At 43.7% G+C, this 26,022-nt stretch overlaps 2 protein-coding genes across 3 annotated transcripts in view; one reads left to right on the forward strand and one right to left on the reverse strand.

Moving 5' to 3' along the window:
- Nucleotides 1–5,122: 5,122 nt before the first annotated feature.
- LOC118004464 (translation initiation factor IF-2-like) lies at nt 5,123–7,561 on the reverse strand. The gene is made up of 3 exons (XM_034995814.1): nt 6,882–7,561; nt 5,583–5,666; nt 5,123–5,261 (listed from the first exon to the last, which is right to left on the reverse strand). Exons 1-3 carry the CDS (start codon nt 7,376–7,378, stop codon nt 5,258–5,260), a joined length of 585 nt encoding a protein of 194 aa, XP_034851705.1. The 5' UTR covers nt 7,379–7,561; the 3' UTR covers nt 5,123–5,257.
- A 73-nt stretch (nt 7,562–7,634) lies between these two features.
- PTPRM (protein tyrosine phosphatase receptor type M) overlaps nt 7,635–26,022 on the forward strand; it is an 806,716-nt gene continuing 788,328 nt past the window's right edge. The window contains exon 1 of one of the 2 annotated variants that reach the window (XM_034995810.1): nt 7,635–8,220. In XM_034995810.1, the coding sequence (XP_034851701.1) occupies nt 8,148–8,220 (73 nt within the window). In that variant the 5' untranslated portion in view covers nt 7,635–8,147. The remainder of the gene's footprint in view (nt 8,221–26,022) is intronic. The other variant, XM_034995812.1, reaches the window with a different exon arrangement.

Genomic DNA, 26,022 nt, shown 5'->3' on the forward strand with positions numbered 1-26,022 from the left:
CTCAGAGTGAGCTAGCAGACCTCTGACGCTTTCCAGCTCCAAAAAGAGATCGCAGGAAATGTTTTTTTCTAGGACTTCTTGGTGACTTAAACACAAGAAGGAGAGAGACTGTACAGTGATTGCTGGAGGACTCTGATGAAATCCTCCTAAATCAGTTTCTTTCTTGGTCTTTTTCCATATCCATGGAACCAGCCCCAAAACCACCCCTGATGTGTGTGTGGGAGGGTGCTGACTGAGACTAATGTCCTCAGTGCTGCTGGTGATGTAGCGACAGCCCAGCTTCCAGACAGGAAAGAGCCTGCCGTGGGGCTCTCCTGTCCTGGAGGGGCAGGGCTGACAGGCTATTCTGGTCAGAGGGGTGCTTCTGTGTGGGCTTTGTGTCCCCTCCTGCAGGATGTGGCAGTGGAAGGAAAGGGCACCATGTGACCTGTTTCCCCAGTGGGCCCCTCAATATAAAGTAGCCCTAGTGTCCTGCTGACACAGAGCAGGGAAGTCACCCTGAGAGGTGTCCCTCCGTGCACAGTATACAAAACAACCCGCAGAGGCGACAGAAATCAGACTGTTCAGAGATTCTCCAGCAGGTCACTTCCTGTTTCTACTATTCTGGGAACTCCAGTTTGGACATGGCTGGAAGAAAATGACATCTTCTAGTATACTGAGATCACCAGGTAGGATCCATCTTGCTATGGACCCCACGACTAAGTAGGGAATTTTTCGAGGAAATCAACCTACCTCTCCATTTTATCTAAAATAATGAAAAGGTAAAAGTTCCCATCAGAAACAGATTAAAAAAAAAAAAAATGACCTATTTGCAAATTGTGAACTTTCAGCCCCACGTGGTAAAATGGCCTAGAAGAGCTACATAATAAACTTTAAGTTCATTAATTGAGGGGCCTGTTTATAAAGAAAGTTCATGCACACTGACATCAACTCTCTTACAATGCGATGGGGTAGACAAGACAGAAAGCACTCTTCTCATTTTGCAGATGAGCAATCAGGAAGGGCCTACCATGATAAACCATGTAGTTTTACTGCATATAATCTGCTGTTGGATCTGGGAGCTGATGTAACTGCATTTATGCCCCAAAGAAGAGTCTGATGAGAAGGGACAGGAATATCTGTTGAAGGTCTTCCCATCTAACTGGTATCTGGGCCCAGTTAGATATTTCTCCCCCATGTCTACCTACAGAACCCCAGCATAGAACTCTGCATCTAAACTCTCTTTAGTATTTGATTTTAAAATCAGTGGTTAATAACAAGAACTTGTATGTCACTAATAATGCAGCAAGAACTGTGTTAAACGCTTTACATTATTATCTCATTTAATTCTCATAACTGTGAAATGGGCACAATTATTACCTTCATTTTACTGATAAGGAAGCTGAAACACAGAGAGGTTAAATGATTTGCTCAATGTCACACAGACTAATGGTGTGAGGTTTAAGGTTTTTAAAAAGAATATGCAAATTCATTGCCCTAGTATCAACATTTTAGGAGATTAATTTATATTCCCAGGGTATTGTGGGCAAAGCAAAGAACTAAAACCTATTACTTCTCCCCTTTTAATTAGGCCATGAGAAGGAATTCCCGGGGCATCTAAAAATTCATCCTAGTTATTTAAGCCTTTATACAAAAGTGGCTTTGAACTGTGCTTGGATGAGCTTTGCCTTTTGTCAGTGACAGGTTCTGACCTTAGGTAGGATATAAGCAGCTACAGAAAAGGGCACCTGCCCCTGTTCTTTCTTCTTTTGTTCAGGTGAGAACAGGGTTTCATTGGTGAAAGTTTAAATGACCTGGTTCCTTCTGACCCTTGTGAAAAACTAATGAATGATGTGTTCTTCATTTTCATCTCATTCTCTCAGGTTTCATGTGCAGTATAGTCTCCCTCCACCCCTTATTTTCCAGGAATGGAAATACCTTCCAAGGCCCCCAGTGCATGCCTGAAACCACAGATGGTACCGAGTCCTATGTATACTATGTGTTTTTCTATATATACATACCTATGTTGAAAATGTAATTTATAAATTAGGCCCAGTAAGAGATTAACTAACCAATAATAGCATAGAACAATTATAACAATATACTGTAATAAAAGTTATGTGAATGTGGTCTCTCCCTCTCCCTCTCTCTCAAAATATCTTATTATACCATACTCACCCTCATCGTGATGGCTGTGAGATGAGAAAATGCCTACGTGATGAGATACACATTCAGAAGTGAGTGAACCTGTGAAGTGCTGGGTGAAAAGTTATCTCTGCTCCTCTCATGACCAGGCAGAGTAGAATCCAATGGTGAGTGTGTGTATAGTGCAGGGCTCTGCATATCACTGTGTCCAGTTTCCCCACTGCTGCCCCCTGGCTCACACTTCCCAGAGGTAAAGACAAATGGTTTGGGGGGGGGGGGCGCAGAGATTGGGATGCGATTCACTTAAAGCCTTGCTTAACCAGAGATCAACGCAATGAACGTATCAGGTTTGTTCAGTGCCTCCCAGTTCACACAGTTTCACATGTGATACCATTTCCACAAGCCAGGAGACAGAAATTAACTAATTTAAATCACACTGTTGGGACTCAATCAAGTTGGACTCCAAATTCTGAGCTAGCTATCTCTGTCTCTGACTCCCTCTCTTTCTCCTTCTTTCCCTCCATTCATCCTTCCTCTCTCCCTTCTTTCATCCATCCATCCCACTCTCCTTCCTTCTTTTCATTCTTCCCTTTTTTTCAAGGACACACTATCGTTCATCAAGGAAAGAGAATACAGTACATCATTGTGGAAACCTATACAAGCATGCTTATTTACATTTCTTATCTCAATATACACTTTCAGAATCTAAATACACTTCTAAAAATGGTAATTAATCATTGCAGCAAGGCCTAGAAATGAGAATATGAGTAGCAGAAACAATGACAATCTTTTCTTTTCCATTTCTGCTGGGTCATGATAGCTCCAATTAAGTGACCTTGGCAGATATTTAAATGATTCTGTCTATGCTTTTTGGTGGGCCTGGTACTTTGGATGGTTAGGTACTTTCTGCATATGGTTAACCTCGAAATTCAATATAACATTTCAGATAGGTAGGGATGTATTATGGTCAGATCAGTTTTCTCTTCTTTCTTTTTTTTAATTTACATTTTGACTTTAGTGAGGTTTGGACAAGTTTCAAGAACAGAGTAATTACTGCCAAAGATATCATCATTGCATAACGATAGTTGGCAGTTCTGCCTGCAGACCCGGCAAAGTGGGCTCCTGCCCTGAGTGTGTGCCTCATCGGGCCCTGAGTATCACAACCTATACAAATGAATTTATTAAGGGACACATGGTCACCTCTGTCACTAGGGTTCTGGTGTTCAGTGATGAGAGAGCATAAAACAGGACCCTAAACATCTGATCTCAAAACCAACTCTATTCAGGCTTTGCAACTTTTGTCCCACGGACTTGAAACAGCACTGTGGCTTTCCCTGTGCCCTAACATGGCAGATGGACACTCCTAGGTGTGTAGATGGTGTAGTGTCAGAGAATTTAGTTAAAAGAAAAGTCAAATTAATTAAAAATCAAGTCCTTCCTTTCAGATAGCAAGAATATTAAACCGTTTTAAATAATGAGAAGTATTTCCTAGTAGTGCCAACCATTAATTTTCTTGCTTCTCTTCATGTTCTAATTCATGGTTCTGGAAAGAGTCACACATTAGTATAGTATTTGCATATAGTTGAGCATGGTGATTGAGGAATATGTCCCAAATTAAGTAATATTACTGTTAAAATATAGCATGTGAAACATGATACTGATTCTTTACATTGACACAGGGCTCGATGTGCTAGAATTGCTAATAGGGTAGGTTTCCATTTTAGTAAAAAATTAATAAGGTATAATTGAATTTTCAAATGGTTAAGTAAAAATTTTAAGCCTTTTCTGAATAATTTTTATTTATTTCAATGTTGGTATTCATAATCATAATCTGTAGTTTGCATTTTAATTCTGATAACTTTGAACCATTTGGAAGAAAATAACTTTCAACAATTATAGGATGGTAATTTTACTTTTCTGATTTAGAAATTTTAATTGACATTTTTGATGAAAATATATATTCAAATTTTATATAATTTGAATACAGTAATCTTTTAGCATTGTTGTCCAATAGAATCTTCTGTGATAATAAAAATGTTCCGTATCTGTGCTGTTGAATACAGTGACCACCAGCCATATGTGGCTCCTGAGCACTTGTTTTTGCCACTGAGAAACAAAACTGATATGTGACTGGGTTCTCACACACAGAACAGCATAGAGTCAGATCATTACTGACAGGTGAATACAAATTATGTGACAATCTTGTTTATAGCAACATATTAGTGATTTTACTAAAATAAAGGGGAAATCAATTTTATAAATATTAATATATGAATCATCTATGCTTTGATTACTTCTCCATATAGTCAGACTATCAACAGATCTAAATGTGCATAATGATATATTCAGATGTCTGATATTTTGCTGACTTTTCTCATATAAAAACTATAGATTTTCTTACCTTTCAGTATTTTTGTTAATTTGTCAGGATAGGAAAATACAACACATGTATAATAATATGCTAACTTGATTAATAACTTTGAGATATTGACATGTGTCTCCATTTATATACTCTTGCCCCAAGCCCACCAATATTAGGGGCTGGCTTGAAAGCCCTAACTCTGACCAGCCATTCTGTAAATGTCACTATTGTCCCCAGAGAGCCATGAGTATCCTGTAGTTTGACTAAAATAAAAAATCTTGCCTGCTGAAAAAAGAAGTGAAAGCAAATGTCCCTCTGGGAGGATTCCTACAGCGTCCCTTCCTTAGGGAAAGTCTAATGCATTCATTTTCTTTTTTTTTAAATTTATTGTTATGTTCATCACCATACATTACATCATTAGTTTTTGATGTAGTGTTCCATGATTGTTTGTGCATAACACCCAGTGCTCCATGCAGAACGTGCCCTCTTTAATACCCATCACCAGGCTAAACCATCCCCCCAACCCCCTCCCCTCTAGAACCCTCAGTTTGTTTTTCAGAGTCCATCGTCTCTCATGGTTCATCTCCCCCTCCGATTTCCCCCCCTTCATTCTTCCCCTCCTGCTATCTTCTTCTTCTTCTTTTTTCTTCACATATATTGCATTATTTGTTTCAGAGGTACAGGTCTGTTGAATCACAGACCTGTACCTCTAATCCATTCATTTTCAATAGAGGCCTTCTATTTGGGCTCAAAGTTGCTTTGACCAGTTACCTATCTGTAAGAGAGAGTAAATAAACAGTTGTCAAGAAATGGAAACAGAAGGAGCCCCTGGTAAAAATCTGTCACTGCTTGCAATGTGGATTGCAGGCTTATAGGGGTAGAGGCTTAACATTGTAATGTTTAGGAAACAGATAATGCAAACTCATTGACCCTCCCACTAAGCTTTAACAACAGGAAGAAGGGACAAGGTATCTTCAGGTTACAAGGGTAGCAGTAGTTGGAATCTCTGCAGGGCTTTCTCTCCTCTGGTGCAAAGAAAAGCTACAAGTACAGCTGCCTCCCAACCCACCACCAAGGCACCTTCCACATTCCTTGCCTGTGGGTGCTCCACGCTAAGGCTGTTCCACACTTTCTTCTGAGGTCCCCAGCGGGGTGAGTCCCAGTTGTCCACAGTGGTAACCTGCTCATTGATATACCTATATTGGCTTATTTTATTTTATTTTGCCCCTTTGTCTCACTTTCCAATTCCTCTTGTACTGCTTCCTGGGATTAGTTCCCTAGTAGATATCACTTGCACATATACCCTCACCTCCAGGTCTTTTTCTGGGGGAGCCCAGCCTAAGACAACCTCCAGCATGCACCACAGTGTCTGGCATATAGTATGGCCTTAAGAGATATTTGCTGAAAGAATTAACGTAGTTTGCAAAGGAAATCCTACCCTAATATTAACTTCACCCAGTTTAAGGAAGTTACTAAAAAAGAAAGCAACTAGATTGACTTTTACCTCATCTGGATGCTCCATGCATCTCCCAGCATAAAAATTGCATTGGCAAGCACATTACCATTCAAAAAAGGCAAATTTAGGCTCCATCACAGTGCACACATGCCCTTAATAAATGGGAAGCCCAGGTTGCAGATTGGACTGTCCTCACTTGCTGAGCCTTTGAGGTATGTGGCTCCCTTCCTGCTTTGATACTTCAACTGTTCATTTTGCGTTTAAAGATAAGGCTCAACAAATACGTATTTGTGAGAAGTAGCAGGATGATGTAAAATCATTAAGAAGTAAATGATTAATATGGAGCCCTTTAAAGAGCACTTCTCATAAGGATCCAGTAAGTGGAATTCCTGAAGGAGTTTTTGTTGGGACACCAAAAGCAAAAGTCCTCTAGTCCCAAAATTTGCCCCGGCGAGGTTCTTGTCTGTTGGTTCTGGGTTCCGCTGGAGGCCGCGTGGAGGTCAGCGTGGGATCAACGTACTTTTGGGGCTTTTATAAGCACTAGGTGGAAGCAGTGCAGGAGAGCTCTGGGGCACACCTGCATCATGGGTTTGCCTTTTGGCCCGTGTCATTGCCCGTGCTAGAACACAGTGTTACTTTCGTTAGTTACTTCGGTTTCTAATTTAACCTCTTCCCAAGCCCCTCTATTGCGTTTATTAGCTAGGACTGGCGTCTCCAGCTGGGGGGTGTTGGCTCAGTGTGCTTATTCTCAGGGAGAGAGAAGAATCACCTTTTTTTTCCTTTGTAATTTGATAAAGCGAACCTCTTTACTGAAGCATCAGAAGCTTTTAAATTAATAAAATAGTCATCCCAAGCACAAAATGGTAAATTAACTATTTCAAGACATGGTTTGATTCATTACCCACGCCTCCTCCGCACCCGTTCCCCAACACTTTGCACCTCTTACAGAAATCAGGGGTTAGGTCCAAAGCCTCGTTTCGGCGTGACCACCGCCTTCGGGGCATTGCCCGCGGCTCGCTCCGTCCCACGCGGGACAACCTCGCGACTGCGGGGGCCCCGGGGACAGGCGCTTCTGTTCCCGCGGGCCGGCTGGCGCGCTGCAGGGTCGCGGCGCTCGCGGGCGCCCGCTCTGTCCCCGGCGCCCGCCAACTTCGCTCCGGCCGCGGCCCCTCGGATCCTGCTCGATCTGCCGGCTCGCCTTCCCCGCGGCGGCTGGGGAGCGCGGGTCCTGCGACGCCCGGGCGCAGCCGGCCCTGCTCTGCTACACCGCCGTCCGGCGCCGGGCGGCGAGGACGGAGCTGCTTCGCCGCGCCCGCCGGGCCGCAGGCCGCTGGTCCCGCCCGCCGCTCGCACAAACTACTAGGTGCTCGTGACCCGGGACAAACTTCTGGCTGAGGCGCAGCCCTCACATAGTCACCCTTCCGGAAGCCAGGCATAGAGCAGAAGACGCGGCTGGGGAAAAGAGGGAGAGGGGGAGGGTGGAAGCGGTGTCGCCGCTCCTCTCCGCGCGGGTGACGCCGCACCGGCGGTGGCGGCGGCGGCGGCGGCGGCGGCGGCAGCGGCCGCCCCCAGTCGAGCTCCCTCCCGGAGGCGCCGCGGCCGCGGAGCGCCGGGGCGCGGGCCGGCGGGGCTGGGCGCTCACGCCCTCTAGCGGGCCGCGGCGGGGCCGGGCGGCCGTGACGTGGGCGCTCCCTTCAGCCGGCCTGCGGGGCACCGCCAGTCAGTCGCGGAGCAAGAGCCCCGCGCAGAGCCGGCGCGGGCTCGGCCATCGGCGCACCGCCGCCCCCGGGGCTGGGCTCGCGCCTGCGGGCGCAGAGGCGGCGGTCAGGACGCGCGCGCCCAGCGCCACGGCCACGGCCGGCGGCTCGGGTCCCGAGCAGGGGAAGGAGAGCGGCGGCGGGTGCAGGCGCCGGAACGGAGGGCGGATTTTGGCTCCGCGGGCGCGCCCTCCGCTCCTTCTCGCAGCCGCGCCATACGCCTAGTGGGGCAGGCGGCAGGGGAAGAGGAGCCAGGACCCTCTCCCCCGGCCTCTGGAGCTGCCGGAGTTCGGACTTCTGCAACTGTTGACACTTTGGAGCTCCGGTTCTGTTTTTGGCTGTTTACCTTTCTCTTCTGGCTGCCTGGAAATCCAAGCTCCCGTCCGCCCTCCGCCCTCGCGCGCCCACCCAGCGCCGCCTGGGAGCGGCCCGGCGCGCACTCGGCAACATGAGGAGACTTGGGACATGCCTGGCGACTTTGGCCGGACTTTTGCTAACTGCAGCAGGGGAGACGTTTTCAGGTAGGTGGGACCGTTTGTGCCGCCGCCGGGGACGCGAGGGCCGGAGCGGGGGCCCGGGACGCCGGCAGCTCCCAGGCCTGGAGAGCCCGAGGCGGGCAGCGGGTCCGGGGCGGGGGCGCGGCGGGCCCGGCACAGCTGCTGTTCGTTAGCCGGCGCTGGAGAAGGGGCCGGTGGGGAGGGCGGGCACCGGCAACTCGGGCAGCAGGAGCCGGCGAGCCCCGAGCACTAGCTTCAAAGCTCGGACCCTCGTCTCGCCCCCGCACCCCGCGGCCTGGCCTCGTGCTTGGGGCGGACCGCTGCCACTCCGAGTCCCCGGCCGGCTCCTAGAGGAACAGCAGAAAACTTTGCTTGAAGTTCGGCGCGGCAGCCCCGGGCCGCCGGGCGTGGGCGCTGAGCGATCTCTACGACCCGGAGCAGCGGCCAAGCCGGGTCGCCGGTGCCCGGCTGCGCTCGCGGCGATCGTCCAGACCCTGCAGCAGCTCCGGTGGTGGCGTTCGCCCGGCGCCCTGCCCTTCCTGCCGTCGCCCCCAGCCCCTCGCGGTCGGCGACCCCGGCTTATTGAGACGGTCGCGCGGCGGCTCCAAAGAGCCTGGGCGGGCGTTTCTCGTCGGTCCCAGCGGGAGGACCCGGCAGCCCAGGAGGGAGCGTCCAGGCTCCCAGGCCCCGGGCCAACGCGGCCTTGCGCTCTCCGGGCCCCACCTACCCGCCCTCGGTCCCCAGCGGAGCGCTGCGGCCAGTGGCAGCTTGTTAACCCAGCCCCGGCGCCCGGGGTCCCAGGTGGGAAGAGAGGGACTGTGCGTGCAAGTGTGTGTGTGTGTGTGTGTGCGCGCGCGCGCGCGCTCACCCGCGCGCGTGTGTCTAGTAACACGCGCGGGGGCATGCCGAGCCGGGAGGAGCCCCTCGCGGAGAGGACCTGTAGACCCCAGGGGTGGGGGTCAGGCGTGGGCCCAATGCCGCACAGTGTTACAGGGGTTACCTCTAGATTGTCATCAGTACCTGGAGCACACATGTGGATGCACGGCAGACGCGTGCACATTTGCACACTTTTTCATATATATTAGTTTCATTAAGGTCCACGTATAATGGTGGACCTGGGCTTCTTGTTTTTAATATAATAAAACCCCCAGTAATTTGGCCATAAACTTGGGTTGCAAAACAGGTTTCTATGTTTATTAGGGAGGAATGAATAAGTTGGACCTTTAAAAATTTTTTTTGGTGAAGGGGTTTTTCACTGACGGTAAAATGCATATTCTAAACATTGGAGATGTTTGGCTGCCTGGTCTCTGGAAACATAAATTTTTACTTTCTTGGAGTCCTCGGTGCACATAGATAGGCACAGATGCCTGTGTCCTGTGTGTTGCTGAGCTCCAGGACCCTTGACCGCAGTGGGTCGCAAAGATGAAAATGAGATTGTGGTTGGCAGTTTGCTCTGTACTGTGAAATGCAAACTGTCAACTTCAATAAAGAAATACCCTTTCCCTAAGTCTAGTATTTCCTTAACTGTCTCGTAAGTGCACGTGCTCCAGAGGATTTAAAACGATACACTGCTGCCTGATATAAAATTGATGCAAATTTTGGCCTTCATTCTTTCTTATTAGCAAATTATGGAGTCAACTCACCAGTTTTAGAGCCTGGTAACTGGTTAGTGTTAGAAGCCAAATATGAGGGCCTTAGTGATGGTTTTCTCTTTATTAAGATTCATAACTCCCTGGCGGAGATTTGTTTAAAGTTAAGCCTGTCAAGTAGCGTTTGGATGGATTTTTAAGTTGTGTGCAAGGGGATGGTAGCAAGTATATATGTAGCTTATTTAAAGCATCAGTCCTTTTATCATTAGAAAGGATTTCAGCATTAGGTAGTACTGACCTGTGTCCTTGTGAAGGCTGATTTAAACTGTCAAACCCAAAGAAACTTTTACTAAAATTTAGCCATATTTTTTTCTTTCAGAGGAAATACATCATCCTATTTGTTATTATACCATTAACTGGGTTGTGCTTTCTGAGTTATCCTAGTATGTTAGTGGGCAAAGGGGGAATGAAGCATGGTATCCGAGAGATTATGTTGAAATGTTGAAACTGTAAATATTTGAAGTTGGCAAATTTTGTGTATACAACGATCAGATATGTTGCCGTGCATTATGTTTTTTCTCTCCACTTTACATTTTAGATAGTGTAGGTGTGGGGCTCCTAATGCTTTGGAAAAGTCAGTTTCTCTGTGTATGTTGGGAAAGTTATGAGTGACATTGATACTTACTTCTTTTTAGGATTCTTCTGGAATGTTATAATAATTGGCTGCTTTTCACCTGACACACCTGCTGTGATAATCAATTTAGGGATAGAGGCGATAGATTGTAAGCGCCTTGAAGGCTAAGTTAATATTTTTTTCCTTCTTGGTTCCCCATAAAACACTTAGCATGAAGTCTTAGGTTTAACAGGCAAGCACAGTTTGTTGAATAAAAAGCTGATGTGAATGCTGATCATTTGCAAGTATTCACATTGTACAAGAATTAAACTGATACAGAAGGGAGGGAGAGGGATGATTGTAGGAAGTTAGACTTGGCTGGCATTTCCCTGACTTTGAAATGAACATTTTTCACAAGGGTTTCACAAGGGGGTTAGGCCACCCAATGGCCGAAATCATGAGATTTTATGTGATCAGTGTGTTTTTTTTGTGCGACTGAGATTTATACACATGGGACTTTGCTCTTCCCCTTCTGCAGTGCTCTCAATCTCCTGTCCTCTTTGGGAAGGGTTTGGAATTTATATGGTTATTAATTAATCATTTCTGGAAATGGACTATAGGGAGTTTGGATTCCAGAGATCAGAAATGGAATGCTAAACTTACTAGAAGAAAAAAAGAATTCAGTTTGTGGTTCACGTGGACTTTATTTACTATAAACATTCCATTTTAAAAATTGTTTTCCATCTTTACAATTTCTAATTTGTTAATATTCTGGGAATTTCTAATGCCAGTATTCTTATTGGAGGCTCACTGTCTGCCTTCTAGGCTTTTAATGGTCATTAAAAATAACTTTTGTGAAAAGGAATCGAGTCAGACTCAAGGAAGTGAAATCATTTTACTTTTGTTTGAAAATCTCTTTTCCATGGTGAGAAGCCAAATAGCTGGCAAGTCATTCCTCTTTGACCCGAATTCTTAAAAGCTGGGTTGTAATATATATTATACAACAAAGTGTTTAGTTTTACATTATAATAGATCTGATATGTTAAGTTCTCTTAAGCAAACTGGTTTGCAGAGATAGAAATACAAACAGGTTTGGCCCTTTGTTTCTTCCACAGTATTTGGAATAAATTAAACCTTAACATAACCTTGTGAATTTGGGATTCTTGTGGAAAAAAATTATTTAAAAAATACTTTTAAGGGTATTTGTGGGAAAACAGGCAACATTGGAATGAAGTCTATAGTTTAGTTAGTAGTACTGTACCAGTGTTTAATTTCTTAATTTTGGAAATTCTACGAGGGTTATGTCAGATGTAAATGTTAGGGAAAGGTGGGTAAAGCTTGAAATCTATATATTTTTTGCAACTTTTCTGTTAAGTCTAAATTACTTTAAAATACAAAATATTAAAGTACCCTTTACAAAAAGTGGGAATAGATATATTTAGCAATGTGATTTATTTTTCTTTTTCAGGTAACAATAGTTATGACATTTTACATTTTTATGGTGCTTTAACTAGATTGATAATTCATATGATGAAAATACTTCAAATTTAAATCAGTGAGCATGAAAGAAATATGCCAAGAAATTACTGTAACATTTTTAGCGTTATGTGTATGTAGGGAAGTATTTATTGCTTGAGCGTAATAAATTGTTCTGATCTGGAAAATTACAGGCTTTAGTCTCTCATGTTTCCAAAGGGTTTTTATGCACTTTTTTGGGAGTGCAGTTACTTACATATTATGATATATGGGTAAGTGTGTTTATAACTTGAGTAATTCTAAAAGAACTTTCCTTAATAAACAAGTAATCTGATTTATGCCTTCAGATTAAATAAACCATGTATGAAAGAAGCATAGCCTTTAGTTTTGGCAAAAGTTGGTTTTAAAATTTAAGTATTTTCTGTTTCAATTATATAGAAGTTATTTGAATTTTTCCATGATAGTTCTGTAACAATTATAGTACATTCTAGGAACTGGTAGGTTTTATGTGTCTGTTTGGTAGAGGAACTGTTTTGAATTGAGTATGGCTTCCTTTCAGTTTTTGTTTCAGGATTTATTAAGTTTTCTAGAATGAGCATGTATCAATTAAATATCGCAAGACATAGTTTTCAGCTAGAGGTCAGGCATGTTAATAAGTAGTTACATATTTTTTTTGGCAGTATAACATTTTTCTTAAGGGTGGTGTCTACCACACCATGCCCTTTAGTTTCATTCTGAGATTCTTCTCTTTGAAAACCAACTTTCCCACAAACTTTCTTAAGTTTCATATCTCAGTTATTATCTTTATGAATATAACACATTAATAAGTTTATTTTGTAAGTGGGAAAAGGGTTAATGACTAATGTGTTTCAGATTCACTAGTGAAACATTTAAAAAGATGCAAAATCATATAAACCTCCCATCCTAAGAGGATGCAGCTTCTCGGGTTCCCAAAATATTGCTAAAATACTGCTGTGGTTGCAGTTCAGTCCTCAGGAAGGCTGAGCTTACTCTGTAGCTCTGAAAAACTCAACAGAGAAAAATAACTAGGGCTGGTGTTGGGTGGGGAGCAGGAAAGCTTTAGTCACCAACCTTGGGAGTCTGTAGTACCTCCACCATGGAATGGAAGCGTGTGAGAGGCGAATCAAAGAAAACAGGCATGAGAAGAAAAGTGTTATGCGTTCAGGCATCCGTGATGTGTGTTCTGGAGGTCCTAGCAGAGGAGGGTCACTGCACTTACGCTCTCTTTGCTCTTAAGGATGGAACCTATGGAAAAGAAAGGGGAAGTAATCAAATGAGTGACACGTGGGCATGTAGGTCATGCTGACATCTTGCACGTTAGTGGCTTTAGGTGGCCTTGGGGAGGGCCTGGGGGTATTGAGCCCCTGTTGAACACAGCAAGCTGTGTTCACACCTGTGCTTCTTAAAATTTAGTGTGCCCAAGGATCCCCTGGAGTGGCCCTTCCCTCTGTTGATTTCTGGGGCAGAGCTGTGGTGATTCTGGAGTGGAAGGTTCATGGAGGGTCTCACAGCATCCCCAGGGAATCCTGGTTTGTGGCCACAGTTGGAGAAATGTTGATCTAAAAAAGTAGTTCTGAAAGTGTTGTCCTTGGACCAGCGGCATGAGCATCACTTGCCTCCCCCCTCACCCCCCCCCCCGACCTACTGAATCTGAAACTGGTGGAGGGGTGAGGGGGGACGGGCCACTGTCTGTGTTGGAACAGGCCCTTGAGGGCATTCTGATGCTCCAAGAACTATTTTTCTGAAAGAACTGGGATCCTCATCCTGCATGATCAGCCTCCCTTGATAAGGGTTGAAAGAGAACCAGGGGTGAAAACAGACTTCATATTCATGCACTTATTAGCCTCCTGATGAACACAGCCAAAATGATGAACAGGCGGATGTGCCTGTGCTACAGCTCTCAGCCTGTTAGGTGAAACCGCCAGTGTGACATTTCAAATAATAGTCTTACCTGGGGAAGATACTGGATCCAGCCAGTTGTAAAACTTAAATAGAAAAAGTTTCCTGCAATTTTACTTACCACAACATAAAGTTTTAATTAAATTTTGCAGTAATGATTAGCCTTTGGAAATTTCTCTGGGTGGTTATTGTGTATAGAAGGTACTTGTTTTGTTGTAATAAGTGCATAGCCCAATGTGCCTACAGAATAATGCCTTTAGGTCAAGTAAATATCGAGCATTTACTGTTTGTAAAGCCCCTTTATAGGGGAGCATTGAGGTGGTAGTGGGCAAAGATAAGAAAGATACAGTTACGATGCTTTGTCCGTTTATTAAAAGTTTCAAAATCCACTGACAAAGAAACAAGGACTTTGTTAGGACAGAAGTGGAAATTAATGTACAAGAAATTTGGCATTTTAATGTGGAAATGTGAAACTTTGCCTTTGGAAATGAACTCAACTTCCTGATGGAAAATAAAAAGTTTTCGTTATTCATCTCTTTAGCGTACTGCTGGTGCATATCCTAAAAGAGAGCCTTGTATTTCTGTTATCCACAAAAGAGAGTCATTGCCATCTCTGTCATGTAATACCCCAGGTAAATAAAAGCGATTGTGAGGTTATTGAACAGATTTATCCTGAAAACATTGTCACCAGCCTTTCAGAGAATCAAGTCACAGAGTGTTTTCCACAAGGCAGGCTGGCCTGCTTCCTGCTCCTCCTGCGGCAATCCGTAGCTGAGCACTAGGTGTAGCTGCATCCTTAAGCCCACCGGTCTGAGCCAGGGGAGGCCCGGCCTTACCCACCAAAGGCTTCCAGCGCTCACAGCCAAAGGAAGGCATGCTGTGCAGTGCACCTTCATCTGCTTGTCCACCTGGCTGACTTTTCTCCGTAAAATTAAACTCTTTAGTGGAAGTTGTAGTTCTCATAGTCATCATTTTTCGTTGGTTGTAGTTCAGCACTGACCCAAAGACAACTTTAACTTTCTCGTTTTCCTTCTTTTTTTCTGTGTCTGTTGCTGCTATTCTATCTATATATAGCAGTGGAGCTAGAAGAAGTAGTATATATCTGCCAACTAAGTAAGAGTTCATGTTAACCTTTGGGCCCTTCTCCATCAGGCCTTTTGGCAAGAGGCCAGAAAAGACAGTGGAATGGAGAGCCCTGGGCAGGTGTGTGACATCGGTAGGAAGCGGCTCGTGTACTTTGCTTACATCTGCAAGAGATGACTTCTGTGGCATTGTCAATTTAGGTATATCATTCAGGAAGTCATTACAATTAGCAATGGAAATCTGATGCCATTAATTTGCCTGCTTAAAACAGAGAAGATGAATGTGTCATTAAAAACTTTTTATCTGAAACCCAAGTGTTGGAAGCAAGGGGAGGGAGAGGACCTGATGGAAGGCAGTGTCACTCACTTTATATCTGGGGTTGTTGGGGAGGGCTGTGACCTGGAAGTCACAGAGGGCAGTGACCCAGCATGTGAGGGAGAGGATGCATAAGAGCAGACTTTTCAGGCACTTGTCAAAACAGATGTGTTTTTGGAATCTCCCTTGGAGGAAAAGGCCACCGTTAACAGACTGATTTATTTCAGAATACAACAGTCTAAGCAGAAGCAAAGCATTTACTTTTTATGGGCTGCAAAGCATAAAAGCTTATAGAGCATCAGTTTGTTTTCAGATGGGTGAATATTCATTTTGATCTCGTTCCTATTCAGTATGCAGAAAGCAGATTTATTGCATACAAGGGGAAGAATGTGTTTTAGTTTGCATTACTGTGGAAGTCAGAGGCCCCATTCCCTCTCCCCAGCTTCCAGCTGTGGAATCCACGGCAGGTTCACAGGTAGGCTTCTGACAGCAGGAGGCAGGGCATTGGACCACACCTTGTTTGCAGTCTGTGTTTGATGGATCCTGTTTGATCTCTCTTCTCCGTTGGAGTATTTTGAGGTACTTTAAATCATGTCCCAACCACATGCTTGAAATGAACTCATTGTATACTCTCTGGACGCAAAAGTATAAAGTGGCCTAAAGCATTACTTTTATAATTAATACTTGATGGGGTGCCTGGGTGGTTCAGTTGGTTAAGCTCCCAACTCTTGATTTAGGCTCAGGTCATGATCCCAGGGCTGTGAAATCCAGCCCTGCATTGGGCTCCATGGGTGTGGAGCCTACTTAATTCAGAGAAAGGGGAACCCTCTTACACTGTTGGTGGGAATGCAAACTGATACAGCCACTCAGGGAAACAGTACGGAGGTTCCTCACAAAGTTAAAAATAGAGCTACCCTATGATCCAGCAATTACACTACTAGGTATTTATTCAAAGGATACAAACATAATGATTCAAAGGGGCACATGCACCCCAATGTTCACAATAGCCAAAATATGGAAAGAGCCCAGGTGTCCATTTACAAATGAATGGCTAAAGATACACACACACACACACACACAATGGAGTATTACTCAGCCATCAAAAAGAACGAAATCTTGCCATTTGTCATGACGTGGATGGGACTAGAGGGTATTATGCTAAGTGAAATGAATCAGAGAAAGACAAATACCATATGATCTCACTCATATTTGGAATTTAAGTAACAAAACTGATGAACATAGGGGAAGGGGAGGAAAAATAAGACAAAAATAGAAAGAGGCAAACCACATTAGAGTTAGAGACTCTTAACTCTAGGGAAAAAACTGAGGGTTGCTGGAGGGGAGGTGGGTGGGGGGGATGGGGTAACTGGGTGATGGGCATTAAGGAGGGCACTTGATGAAATGAGCACTGGGTGTTATATGCAACTGATGAAATTCTACCCCTGAAACTAATATGTTAACTAGCTTGAATTTAAATAATAATAACATAATTGAAAGTGTTTTGACATTGAAATAAATGATTCCATAAGGAGGAAAAAGAAAGATTCTCTCCTTCTCTCCTTCCCTCCCCCTCCTCCCTCTCTTAAAAAAAAAATAAATACTGATGATATATAAAATAAAAATCAAATCACTGGGCAATGTATAGTGTGTATTAATTACTTAATATATTTGTTGAATGAATGCAGAAGTGAAGTTCCCTTGGGGAGGGAAAATATCAAAGTACTTATGCTTACTGCCTTTTTTTTTTCTTCTTCTATTAAGTTTGACTTTTTTTTTTTTTTTAAGATTTTATTTGTTTGTGAGCGAGAGAATGAGAGACAGAGAGCATGAGAGGGAAGAGGGTCAGAGGGAGAAGCAGACTCCCTGCTGAGCAGGGAGCCCGATGTGGGACTCGATCCCGGGACTCCAGGATCATGACCTGAGCCGAAGGCAGTCGCTTAACCAACTGAGCCACCCAGGCGCCCAAGTTTGACTTCTTAAAGTATCTGGAATAATGTTAATAATAGGCCTAGGCTGTAGGTTTTGTGCTTGGTACCCTTAGCAACTTAGCATGTAGATATTTAGTTGCTAAATTTAAAGGAAAAAGCATTACCTTTTGTTACTTAAACATATCAAAGTAAGCCTGTGATTTTATCATGTATAATAGAAATGTATTAATCAGTTATGTTATAAAGCAAAATTTTGCTAAAAATGGAATTTATCATGTGGTAGGTTTATCATGACTCTAGGGGCTTTGATTTTAGTCACTGATAAATTAAAAGAACTATGGCATCACCGGTAAGAAGGTTCCATCAGGCAGTAATATATATTATCTCTGCTGGGTTTATTTCTGATTCAGAATGAAATTAATTATACCTACACAGAGCTCTTACATGAACGTCTGGCTCATCTTTAGTAGAGCCGGCGCACTCTAGTGCCTTTTTCATTCAGTATGGTAGACAGTCAAGTGATGAAACTTCAGAAAAGGAGGTTACTTGGAGAACAGTCTCATCAACTATGTTCTCTACTTCTTTGACTCTTGAAATCTAGAGTACTGAATAGGGTGTGGAATCTTCACGGTTATCCATGGGCATTATGTCCTGTGTATATGTGATGGGGGTTCTTGTCCTATTTCTCTTGTCAGTTAACATGTTCATCCCATTTGCGTGCCTTTTTAGGGACCCCCCCCCCTTTTCTTCCAGTGCTGCTTGGTGGGCCGGGAGCCACTGTGCAAGCTTATTGAGAGTCCTGTGTTGCTGACCCTCGGAAGGTTGGGGGGGTGGTTTGCCCAGTCACAGACTTGGACAGCTGGAGGATGTTAAGGCTCTGACGTCAACTCTGGGTTCCCCGGGGTTTGGAAAGAAGGACAGAGGCCCCCTGGGCAGATCAGGTGTTCCTGATTTTGCAACAAGGCTTCTGAATAGCCTCCTGGCCTTGGGTATGTTATTTAATTTCTCTGAACCTGAGTTTTCTTTTCTGGAAAAGTACCTTGCAAGATTATTATAAAGACTAACCAATGCCGTGACGTTAAGAGGCCTCTTGAGGTGACAGGGTTGTGTCTGTTCCGTCATGAGGAAAAGAGGGGATTGCCAGTTCTGTGGCCAATGTGAGCCCACTGTTCTTGTAAGTCAGAAAGAGTCGATATTGACAGTTTCATATGGTTCAAGCTAATAGATTCCCTTTCTGGGTCCAAGGCGTTGATAGTTGTGGTGCCTGGAGGCTGTAGAAGTGATATTTATGTTGATGTGGTTGTACACACATATATTTGTTATAAATACATGGCCAATATTATGTTTTAAAAGAAAAATAAACCTGAAAATGGCAAAATGATCCCCTCAGAATTGGCACCATGGAAAGCCAGCACTACTCAGTAGCATGGAAGGTGGTGTTACCCAGGTGTATTAAAGTCATGTGAGGCTCCAGGCCTCACATTCCTGGCCCCATAGACCCACTGGGTCAGAATCTCTGGAAGGGGCCACAGAAACTGGTCAGGAAACATCCACATAATCTCGATACTTGTAAAAGTTGAAAGACTGTTAGTAAGAAAGTCGCTGTGGCTCAGAGACCAGGCCCTTTGGAGAACTTATCACATCTTCTCTGATTAGTGTTAAGAAAGCATCCAAAGATCATCACATGGATTTTTAGACCAAATTATTAACTGACCAAAGGGTATTTCTTTTATGAAGCAGAGGCTTTCTTGTGTCAGAAGAGAGAGTGAATTATGAAACAAGGCACTTTATAGAAACTTGGCTGTTTTGTACCCATCTTTTAACTTGGTGACCTCTAGTAATAGTGTTATCAGTCTGGAATTTTTAGGATATAATAAAAGAATAAAGACATTTCAGGGTAATCAGAACATGATGACTTTAGATCTTCAAATTTGCAGCTCTGAGCCGCATTTTGAGATGACTCATTCATAGAAGAGGATGAGACAAGATGGCATTGGGAGTAATATTTTCCAGTACTTACTCCTTTATCTCCTGTTCATTGAAACATGGACACTGTAGAATCATTGGTCTTCGGGACCCCATAAGGGGGCCAAAAGCTTGGCATTTTGATTGTAGTAGTTCCTAAAAGACTCACAAACCTCAAAATGGGCATACCAGTCTGTTAACGGACTCGAAATTTCCACCAGCTCATCATTTTGACCAAGGAAGAAAGATGCTTGTTGAAATGTCATGTCTGGGAGAGGTGGCTCATTAAGTTGTCTTAATATGACATCCTCAACTAGCTGTCACCTTGATAAGTTGACATATCCTTAGATGTCAGATTTCTTACTCATAAAAATGAAGACATTCGATTCAAGGATCTATAAGGTCTCTCCAATCACTTGAAGAGTATGAGGATTGTCATCTTAGTTCATATTAATTTGGCAGAAGCATGGTGTTAAGAGAGTGAGATCTGGATCAATGGGTTATTTTTGGTAGATGAGGATGGGATAAATGTCTAGAACTTGGGTCCAATCTAAGAGAGTGCCTGATAGAGCATGAAGTTACTTGTTAAAAGGAAGTTGAAGAGATGTCTGAGTGATTTTAGATGCTTCCCACATTTGCCAGAGGCTGCCTCTGCACAAATGAAGCTCACTCTTTTCCTCCATACTTGAGAATGTATTTGCCATTCATAGGTGCCACCAAAGGCTATGTGGCAACTAGGCTGAAGGCTGTGATTTTCTACTTAAATTGTGGCAACAGAGATAGGCCTTATTTCAGGGGGTTGAAATTGATAGTGGTAAGTGATAGCTATGCATTGAGCACTAATTACGTGTGAGGTACCATGCTGAGAGGATATGATATTTTCAAACCCGTTGCTGCACAGTAGCTAATAAAAGCTTGGCTGTGAGAATTGATGGAAGCTTTGGGAGGTGAAGCTGTCTCCATTTCTAACAAAGCCAAGTCATCTGAATATGGGGGATGTGCACCATATATCTTACCTCCCCGTACACACAGGTGCGGAGTTGCCTTTTCCTGATTTATGCTTTGATTTGATGCCATCCATCTGTATTGAGGTGTGCTGTATGCAAAAGCATTTCAAAGTGAGTGTTGTGTCTGTTAGAAACATGTTGAGTGATGTTTCAGTTCATGATATAGAATCTTTATAATGGCCAGCTGGGGAGATTTCCTTTTGGGTCTTAGTTCCAGGAACTATGGACTTAGTTTCTTGTTGTGGACAAAATGAATTCTATAACCTATCAAGTTTCCCTCTTTATGTTGGCTGTTAGAAAGCCAGATTCAAATTTGTGTTCTGTCATAGTAAGAACTTTTTTGAATGGAAAACCTCAGTCAAAGCTGGCCTTCATCAAACGAGGGCATTTGTTGGCTCTTGTAACAGAGAAGGCGGTGGGTAGGCACAGGTGGTCTCAGGGACTGAACACAGCCATTGGGGTTCAGAGTCATCTTCTCTAAACATCTTTCCTCTTTTTTGTGGTATTTCTGAGGGGTTGTAGGCTGAAGCCTCCACCTCCAAGCCCAGTGGGAAGAGAGATCCTGTCCCCCAAAGGTACACACCACTTCTGCTAGTGGGCTCGCTGTGTCAGCTCGTATCACCTGCTTCCCTGTTAGCCTCCTGCTCTGCTCAACCCACCCACTGGACCAGGCATGTGGCCTTCCTACATGGACCACATGGAATAAGAGTGAGGAAATGGAGTTTTCTCCATGGAAAAACAGCTTCTGTGACCAGTTGAAGAGAGTGGTGACAGAAAATAAATGAGTTCCAAATCTTAACGTGAGTCAGTGTTCCAGATGCAACCTGTGTATGTATGCATTTCTTTTACTTCCTAGTGACACCACAGAACACATTCAAAGCTCATTAAAAGTGAAGAACACAGGAGTAGGAAAATGGTAGGGAGGTTATTACAGTCTACTATAATACTTCTCCCACTTATTTTTTAAAGCATCAGAATATTTTCATTAAGTAAAATTTTACATAGGTGATAAAGCATAAAAGTCTTTGGGTTAAACAAAATTTTATGTGGGAAGATTAAAACAAAAGACTCTCCAAATTTGAAAACAAGGTATAATGGTTAGCTTTTGCTGTATAAGAAAGCTTCCCAAAACTTGGTGGCTTAAAACAACAACTATTTTCTATTTTTCATGTTTTATTGCGGGGGGGAGTCTGCTGATCTAAACTGGGATTGACATACTTTATGTATATGTCTTTACTTAGCTGATCTTGGCTGGGGTCTCTTGATATTTTGGGGTTGGTCGGCCATAGGCTGCTGTAGGAGAGCCTTGCTGGGACAGCTGCTCTCTTCTCTGTGTACTTGGTCCTTCCCCAGCAGGCAGTTTCCAAAGACTGAAGAAATGTGCTAAGGTTTATGCTTGGGAAGAGCACCTTGTCACTTTCACCTTGTTCTTTTGGTCAGAATCCACAGGGCCAGCCTAGAACAAGGGTAGGGAAATAGACCTCACCCCTTGGTGCGTGGGGCTGTAAGACCCCACTATAAATAGTGTGGATACAAGGAGAGGTGGAGAATTAGGCCCCACATAGGGTCTGCCAGGCCCCAGTGCCTGTGCTCTGAGATGCCTCTGCTTTGCAGAACATAGTTGGGAAATCACTGGCAGCATGAGAAAAGGGAATTTAAGATCGAAAGATCTGTATTCAAGGGTCCACCCTGATGCTGTCATCTGTTTAACCTCAGTGAGCTCAGTTCCTTATCTGTAATTAGGGTCATTCAATGGCATTCTGATTCATAGGTTTGCCTCAGAGATCAGATATAATAATGGGCTGTATAAAAAGAAACTTTTACAAACTGTTGTACCTCTGGGTGTATTCTGAAGGTGATTATAGCCCGATGAAGTCTGGACTCTCATCCTGGCAGTGTCATTATCAGTCGTGAAAGTCACGTTGCCTCTTGGAACCAGTTTCTTTATCTGTAAAGAGGGGTTGATGTCTGCCTCCTTGGTTATCCTATGGAAAACATAGTGCCCCATCTGTAAGAGCTGCTGTCATTGTTCTTAGAGCCCTATGACCGCAGAATAACCTTGAGTCATTGCCTTGTGTGTTTCCTTTCTGCAAACCCCAGAGGGTGTGCCCCCCGCTTAGATTTTCTTCCATTTGTAATCCAACTCATAAACTTGCTGCTATTTCCTCTGGCTTCCCAAGGGCAAGGGCAAAGGAAATATAAACATCATATGCTACCTACGTGTGGGTCCTTTACATGGTATTTACTACTAAAGCAGTCCTATAAGGTGAAAATGGTAGCACTGTCATTTTATGGTTTATGGAACTGAGGCCCCAAGACATTTTAAGGGTTGCACAGATAGTAGGCAGAGCACTTTGTGGACCCCAAAGTGCTCTGTTCCTCCAGTGCCTCTTAAGCCCAAAGCCTGTGCTCCTGTCCCCACCTGTTGGGCCCAAAGCACATGCCATCATTTCCAAATGTGCTTAATTGATTTGGTGCAATTTCCCATTTTGATGGTAAACACAGTTGTAAAGTTGGCTTAGCTCGCAGGGCACTATAGCTATTTGCTGTTTTACAGCTCTCTGAAATAGTAAATTAGAAGGAAAAGTACTTAGCTTCTAAGTAACTTGAATGAAATTAATTGATTAGAGACATTATCCATATCTTTTCACCAGCAGAGGAGGGCAGAATGTTGTCTTCTCTGGGGTTTCAGATCCTCTGAATTACGTTTTTATAATTTCTTGTGTTTAACATCTGGATATCTGATTGTGGGGAGAAGTGTAAAATCCTTTGTTAATCTCTTCCCTGTGTGTGTTAGTGGTCTCTGGGGCCAAGTGCTACTGAGGTCAGCGACCGGTTCTTTTTAGACCTGTCCCTTCAGGTGGAGGTGGGCTGGCCGTTGGAGATTGATGTTAATTACCTTCTGTAGAACAAATTGCATTTTCATTTTGAGATTGGGGAAAGACAAAGGAAGCAAGTAGATCTAAACAGTCTGGTGAGTTGGGTCTTATTGTAGTCACCATGGGAAAGAACTATTTGGTCTATAATAGTTTACAATGATGATGTGCTTTGCTTCAATCACCTTTTTTTTTTTTTTTTTACAACATCATTAGGGACAATTACACCAAAATAAAGTAGAATAAGTAAATATTAAGAGAATATTAGCATCTTTCACGGTGATTTTAAAAAAATACGGATTTAGGGCGCCTGGGTGGCTCAGTTGGTTAAGCGACTGCCTTCAGCTCAGGTCATGATCCTGGAGTCCCGGGATCGAGTCCCGCATCGGGCTCCCTGCTCAGCAGGGAGTCTGCTTCTCCCTCTGACCCTCCTCCCTCTCATGCTCTCTGTCTCTCATTCTCTCTGTCTCAAATAAATAAAAATAAAAATCTTAAAAAAAAAAAATACGGATTTAGATTTTTTTTTGCCAAAATCACTTAAGAGGTGATGATCATTGTCAACAGATGCATATTTATTTTATTTTATTCTTATTTTGGAAAGATCTCTGAGCAGCTGGAAATAAAATGAGGTGGTTCGTTCATTGTTAAGGATGAGGGAGATCCTGGGAATGGACCTTGGGGTTCTCATGTTTGCTTCTGCTTGCCTGTGGCCTGTGATTTGAGCCGGGTCTCCTCTGTGACTCAGGTCACAGAAGAATACAATGGATATTAAAATAACTACTTAAAGGGCCTAAAAAGATTGCAAGGATCAGATGAAATAATTTAAAAACCTGCTTTCTCTGCCGTGAAGACCTGGCCACGGTGAGCTGCCTTTACCAAGGCACACCCTCGGTTGGCTTGGCTTCCCAGAGCTTCAGTGGAGTTGGGAAGTTCTGCAGAGCTAACCTGTGTTCCTCCTCCTGCTGGGCCTGCTTTTAGTGAAAATGAAAATGCCACCTGCACCAGGTGATTGTTCTCGGTCTCTTTATACGTAGGAAATTGCTATCAAGTTGGCATTTTTTTTCTTTCTCTTGGGAAGCTTTCTGAATGCATATTGTTTCTTCCTTGCTGGACCGAAGATTATTCTTTCATGCTTCAGTTCTATAGATTAAAATCGAGCACAGAGGTGAGAAATCCTCAATAATTGGAGGAATAGTCAAGAGGTGTTTGCAGGGCATATTCTTTTCCAAAGCATAAATAACATAAATCATTACCCAGGACTGAGGGTGAAATGAGGCAGGAGAAGTCCTCCTGCCATAGTGAAGGGCTATGGCTTCTGTGGCCGAGGACTCGTGGGTGAACTCTGTGGTGAGGCCCTGGGAGTGGGGATGTGCTAGGTACTGAGGAGATGAGGGTTGACTCACAGGAGCTTACACAGGTAAGCTGAAGGCCGACCTGGCAAGGGAGCTTGCAGCTAAGTCTGTAGGAAGGAAGAACCTCGAGGAAGGGCGCTCCAGTGGTCAGCTCATAGGGTGCGGGATTGCAGCTTGCCAGTGGAAATAAGGCACTGCCCAGGAGGCCTGCGGGCACTAGTCAGGGTACTGTTCAGAGGGAAGGGAGAGGAGAGACCTTAAAAAAAGTGTTTTGAGTTGTTTTTTTTCCCTCTCTTAGAATGGGACACCTCCTAAGCAAGTGAGGGTTTTTTTTAAGATTTTATTTATTTATTTGACACAGAGATAGAGTGCACAAGCAGGGGCAGTGGCAGGCAGAGGGAGATGCAGATGCCCCGCAGAGCAGGGAGCCCAATGCAGTACTCGATCCCAGGACCCCGGGATCTGGACCTGAGCTGAAGGCAGTCGCTTAACCAACTGAGCCACCCAGGCGCCCATGAGTTTTTTTTTTTTTCTTCAAAGATTTTATTTATTTATATGAGAGAGAGAGAGAGAATAAGAGAGAGAGAGCATGAGAAAGGGAGGGTCAGAGGGAGAAGCAGACTCCCCGCCGAGCAGGGAGCCTGATATGGGACTCGATCCCAGGACTCCAGGATCATGACCTGAGCCGAAGGCAGTCGCTTAACCAACTGAGCCACCCAGGTGCCCGAGTTTTTTGTTTTTTTTTTTTAATTGAAGTATAATTGACATACGCTATTTCATTAGTTTCAGGTGTACAATGTGTAGTGATTCGACATTTATATACATCATGAAATGATCATAGTAAGTCTGGTTATCATCAGCAAATGAGTTTTTGAGGTAGTGGTCATCTACTTAGAGTAGATGCAGAAGGGAAGAGGCCTGGGAAATTGGAAAGAGGAACAAACTTTTCATGTTTTTTTTTTTCTCTCTCTCTTTTAATTAGAGATCATATTGTTGGTGACTTGGCATTTTTCCCTTCTGTCTCCATGAAGTAGATCTTAATTGCTGTTGTATTTAAGGATGAGTTTATATAAGAGGGGAATTTGGCCAGAAGTTGCAAAAGTGTGGGGTGTTAGGGAAGGTTCAGGAATCAAAAATTTGGCTTCTCTTTTATTCTCATGCCTGATATCATGGTCCTAGGCTTTCTCTCTCTCTCTTTTTTTTTTTTTTTCTTTGTTCCCATCCTCATCTTCATCTCACAGAGTAGGTGGGTTTGAAAAGACAGTGGTGAATTAAGCAGGTATCTGTATCCCACTGGACCATCACCACTCTTACCATATTAGAATTATCAGAGACAGATCCTTGGCATCCTGTTTCTCCTCTGAAGGGTAGGAGATCAGTGGATAGGAAGCAAATATTGATAGAAATAGAGAGAAATGGTAAGTGGAAGTGTAACCACTACCATGTCTGTGTCAGGCACTGGTTGGTGCTTTTATCTAATTAGCACAACAGTACTTAAGGATAGAGGTATTATAATAGAACAAAAGGATGAGTAATGCTTATTGAATACTTACAATGTCTAGGCATTATTTTATGTGATTTTTAAATCTGTATTATCTGATTTAATACTGATAACCACCTAAGTGACCCTAACCATTTTATAAGCCAGGAAATAAGCTCAGACAAGTGGCAAGGGCAAAGCTAAGGTTTTTACTTGATCAGT

Source organism: Mirounga leonina, unplaced genomic scaffold (genome assembly GCF_011800145.1).
Source record: "Mirounga leonina isolate KUSES-001 unplaced genomic scaffold, KU_Mleo_1.0 Mir_93, whole genome shotgun sequence".
Classification (NCBI taxonomy): domain Eukaryota; kingdom Metazoa; phylum Chordata; class Mammalia; order Carnivora; family Phocidae; genus Mirounga; species Mirounga leonina.

Coding starts and splice junctions, on each gene's coding strand:
- LOC118004464 (XM_034995814.1), bottom strand. CDS start 7,378: ATGCCTGGCTTCCGGAAGGGTGACTATGTGAGGGCTGCGCCTCAGCCA. Junction 5,667..6,881: donor ACCCCTGATTTCTGTAAGAG/GTGCAAAGTGTT, acceptor ATCAATGAGCAG/GTTACCACTGTGGACAACTG.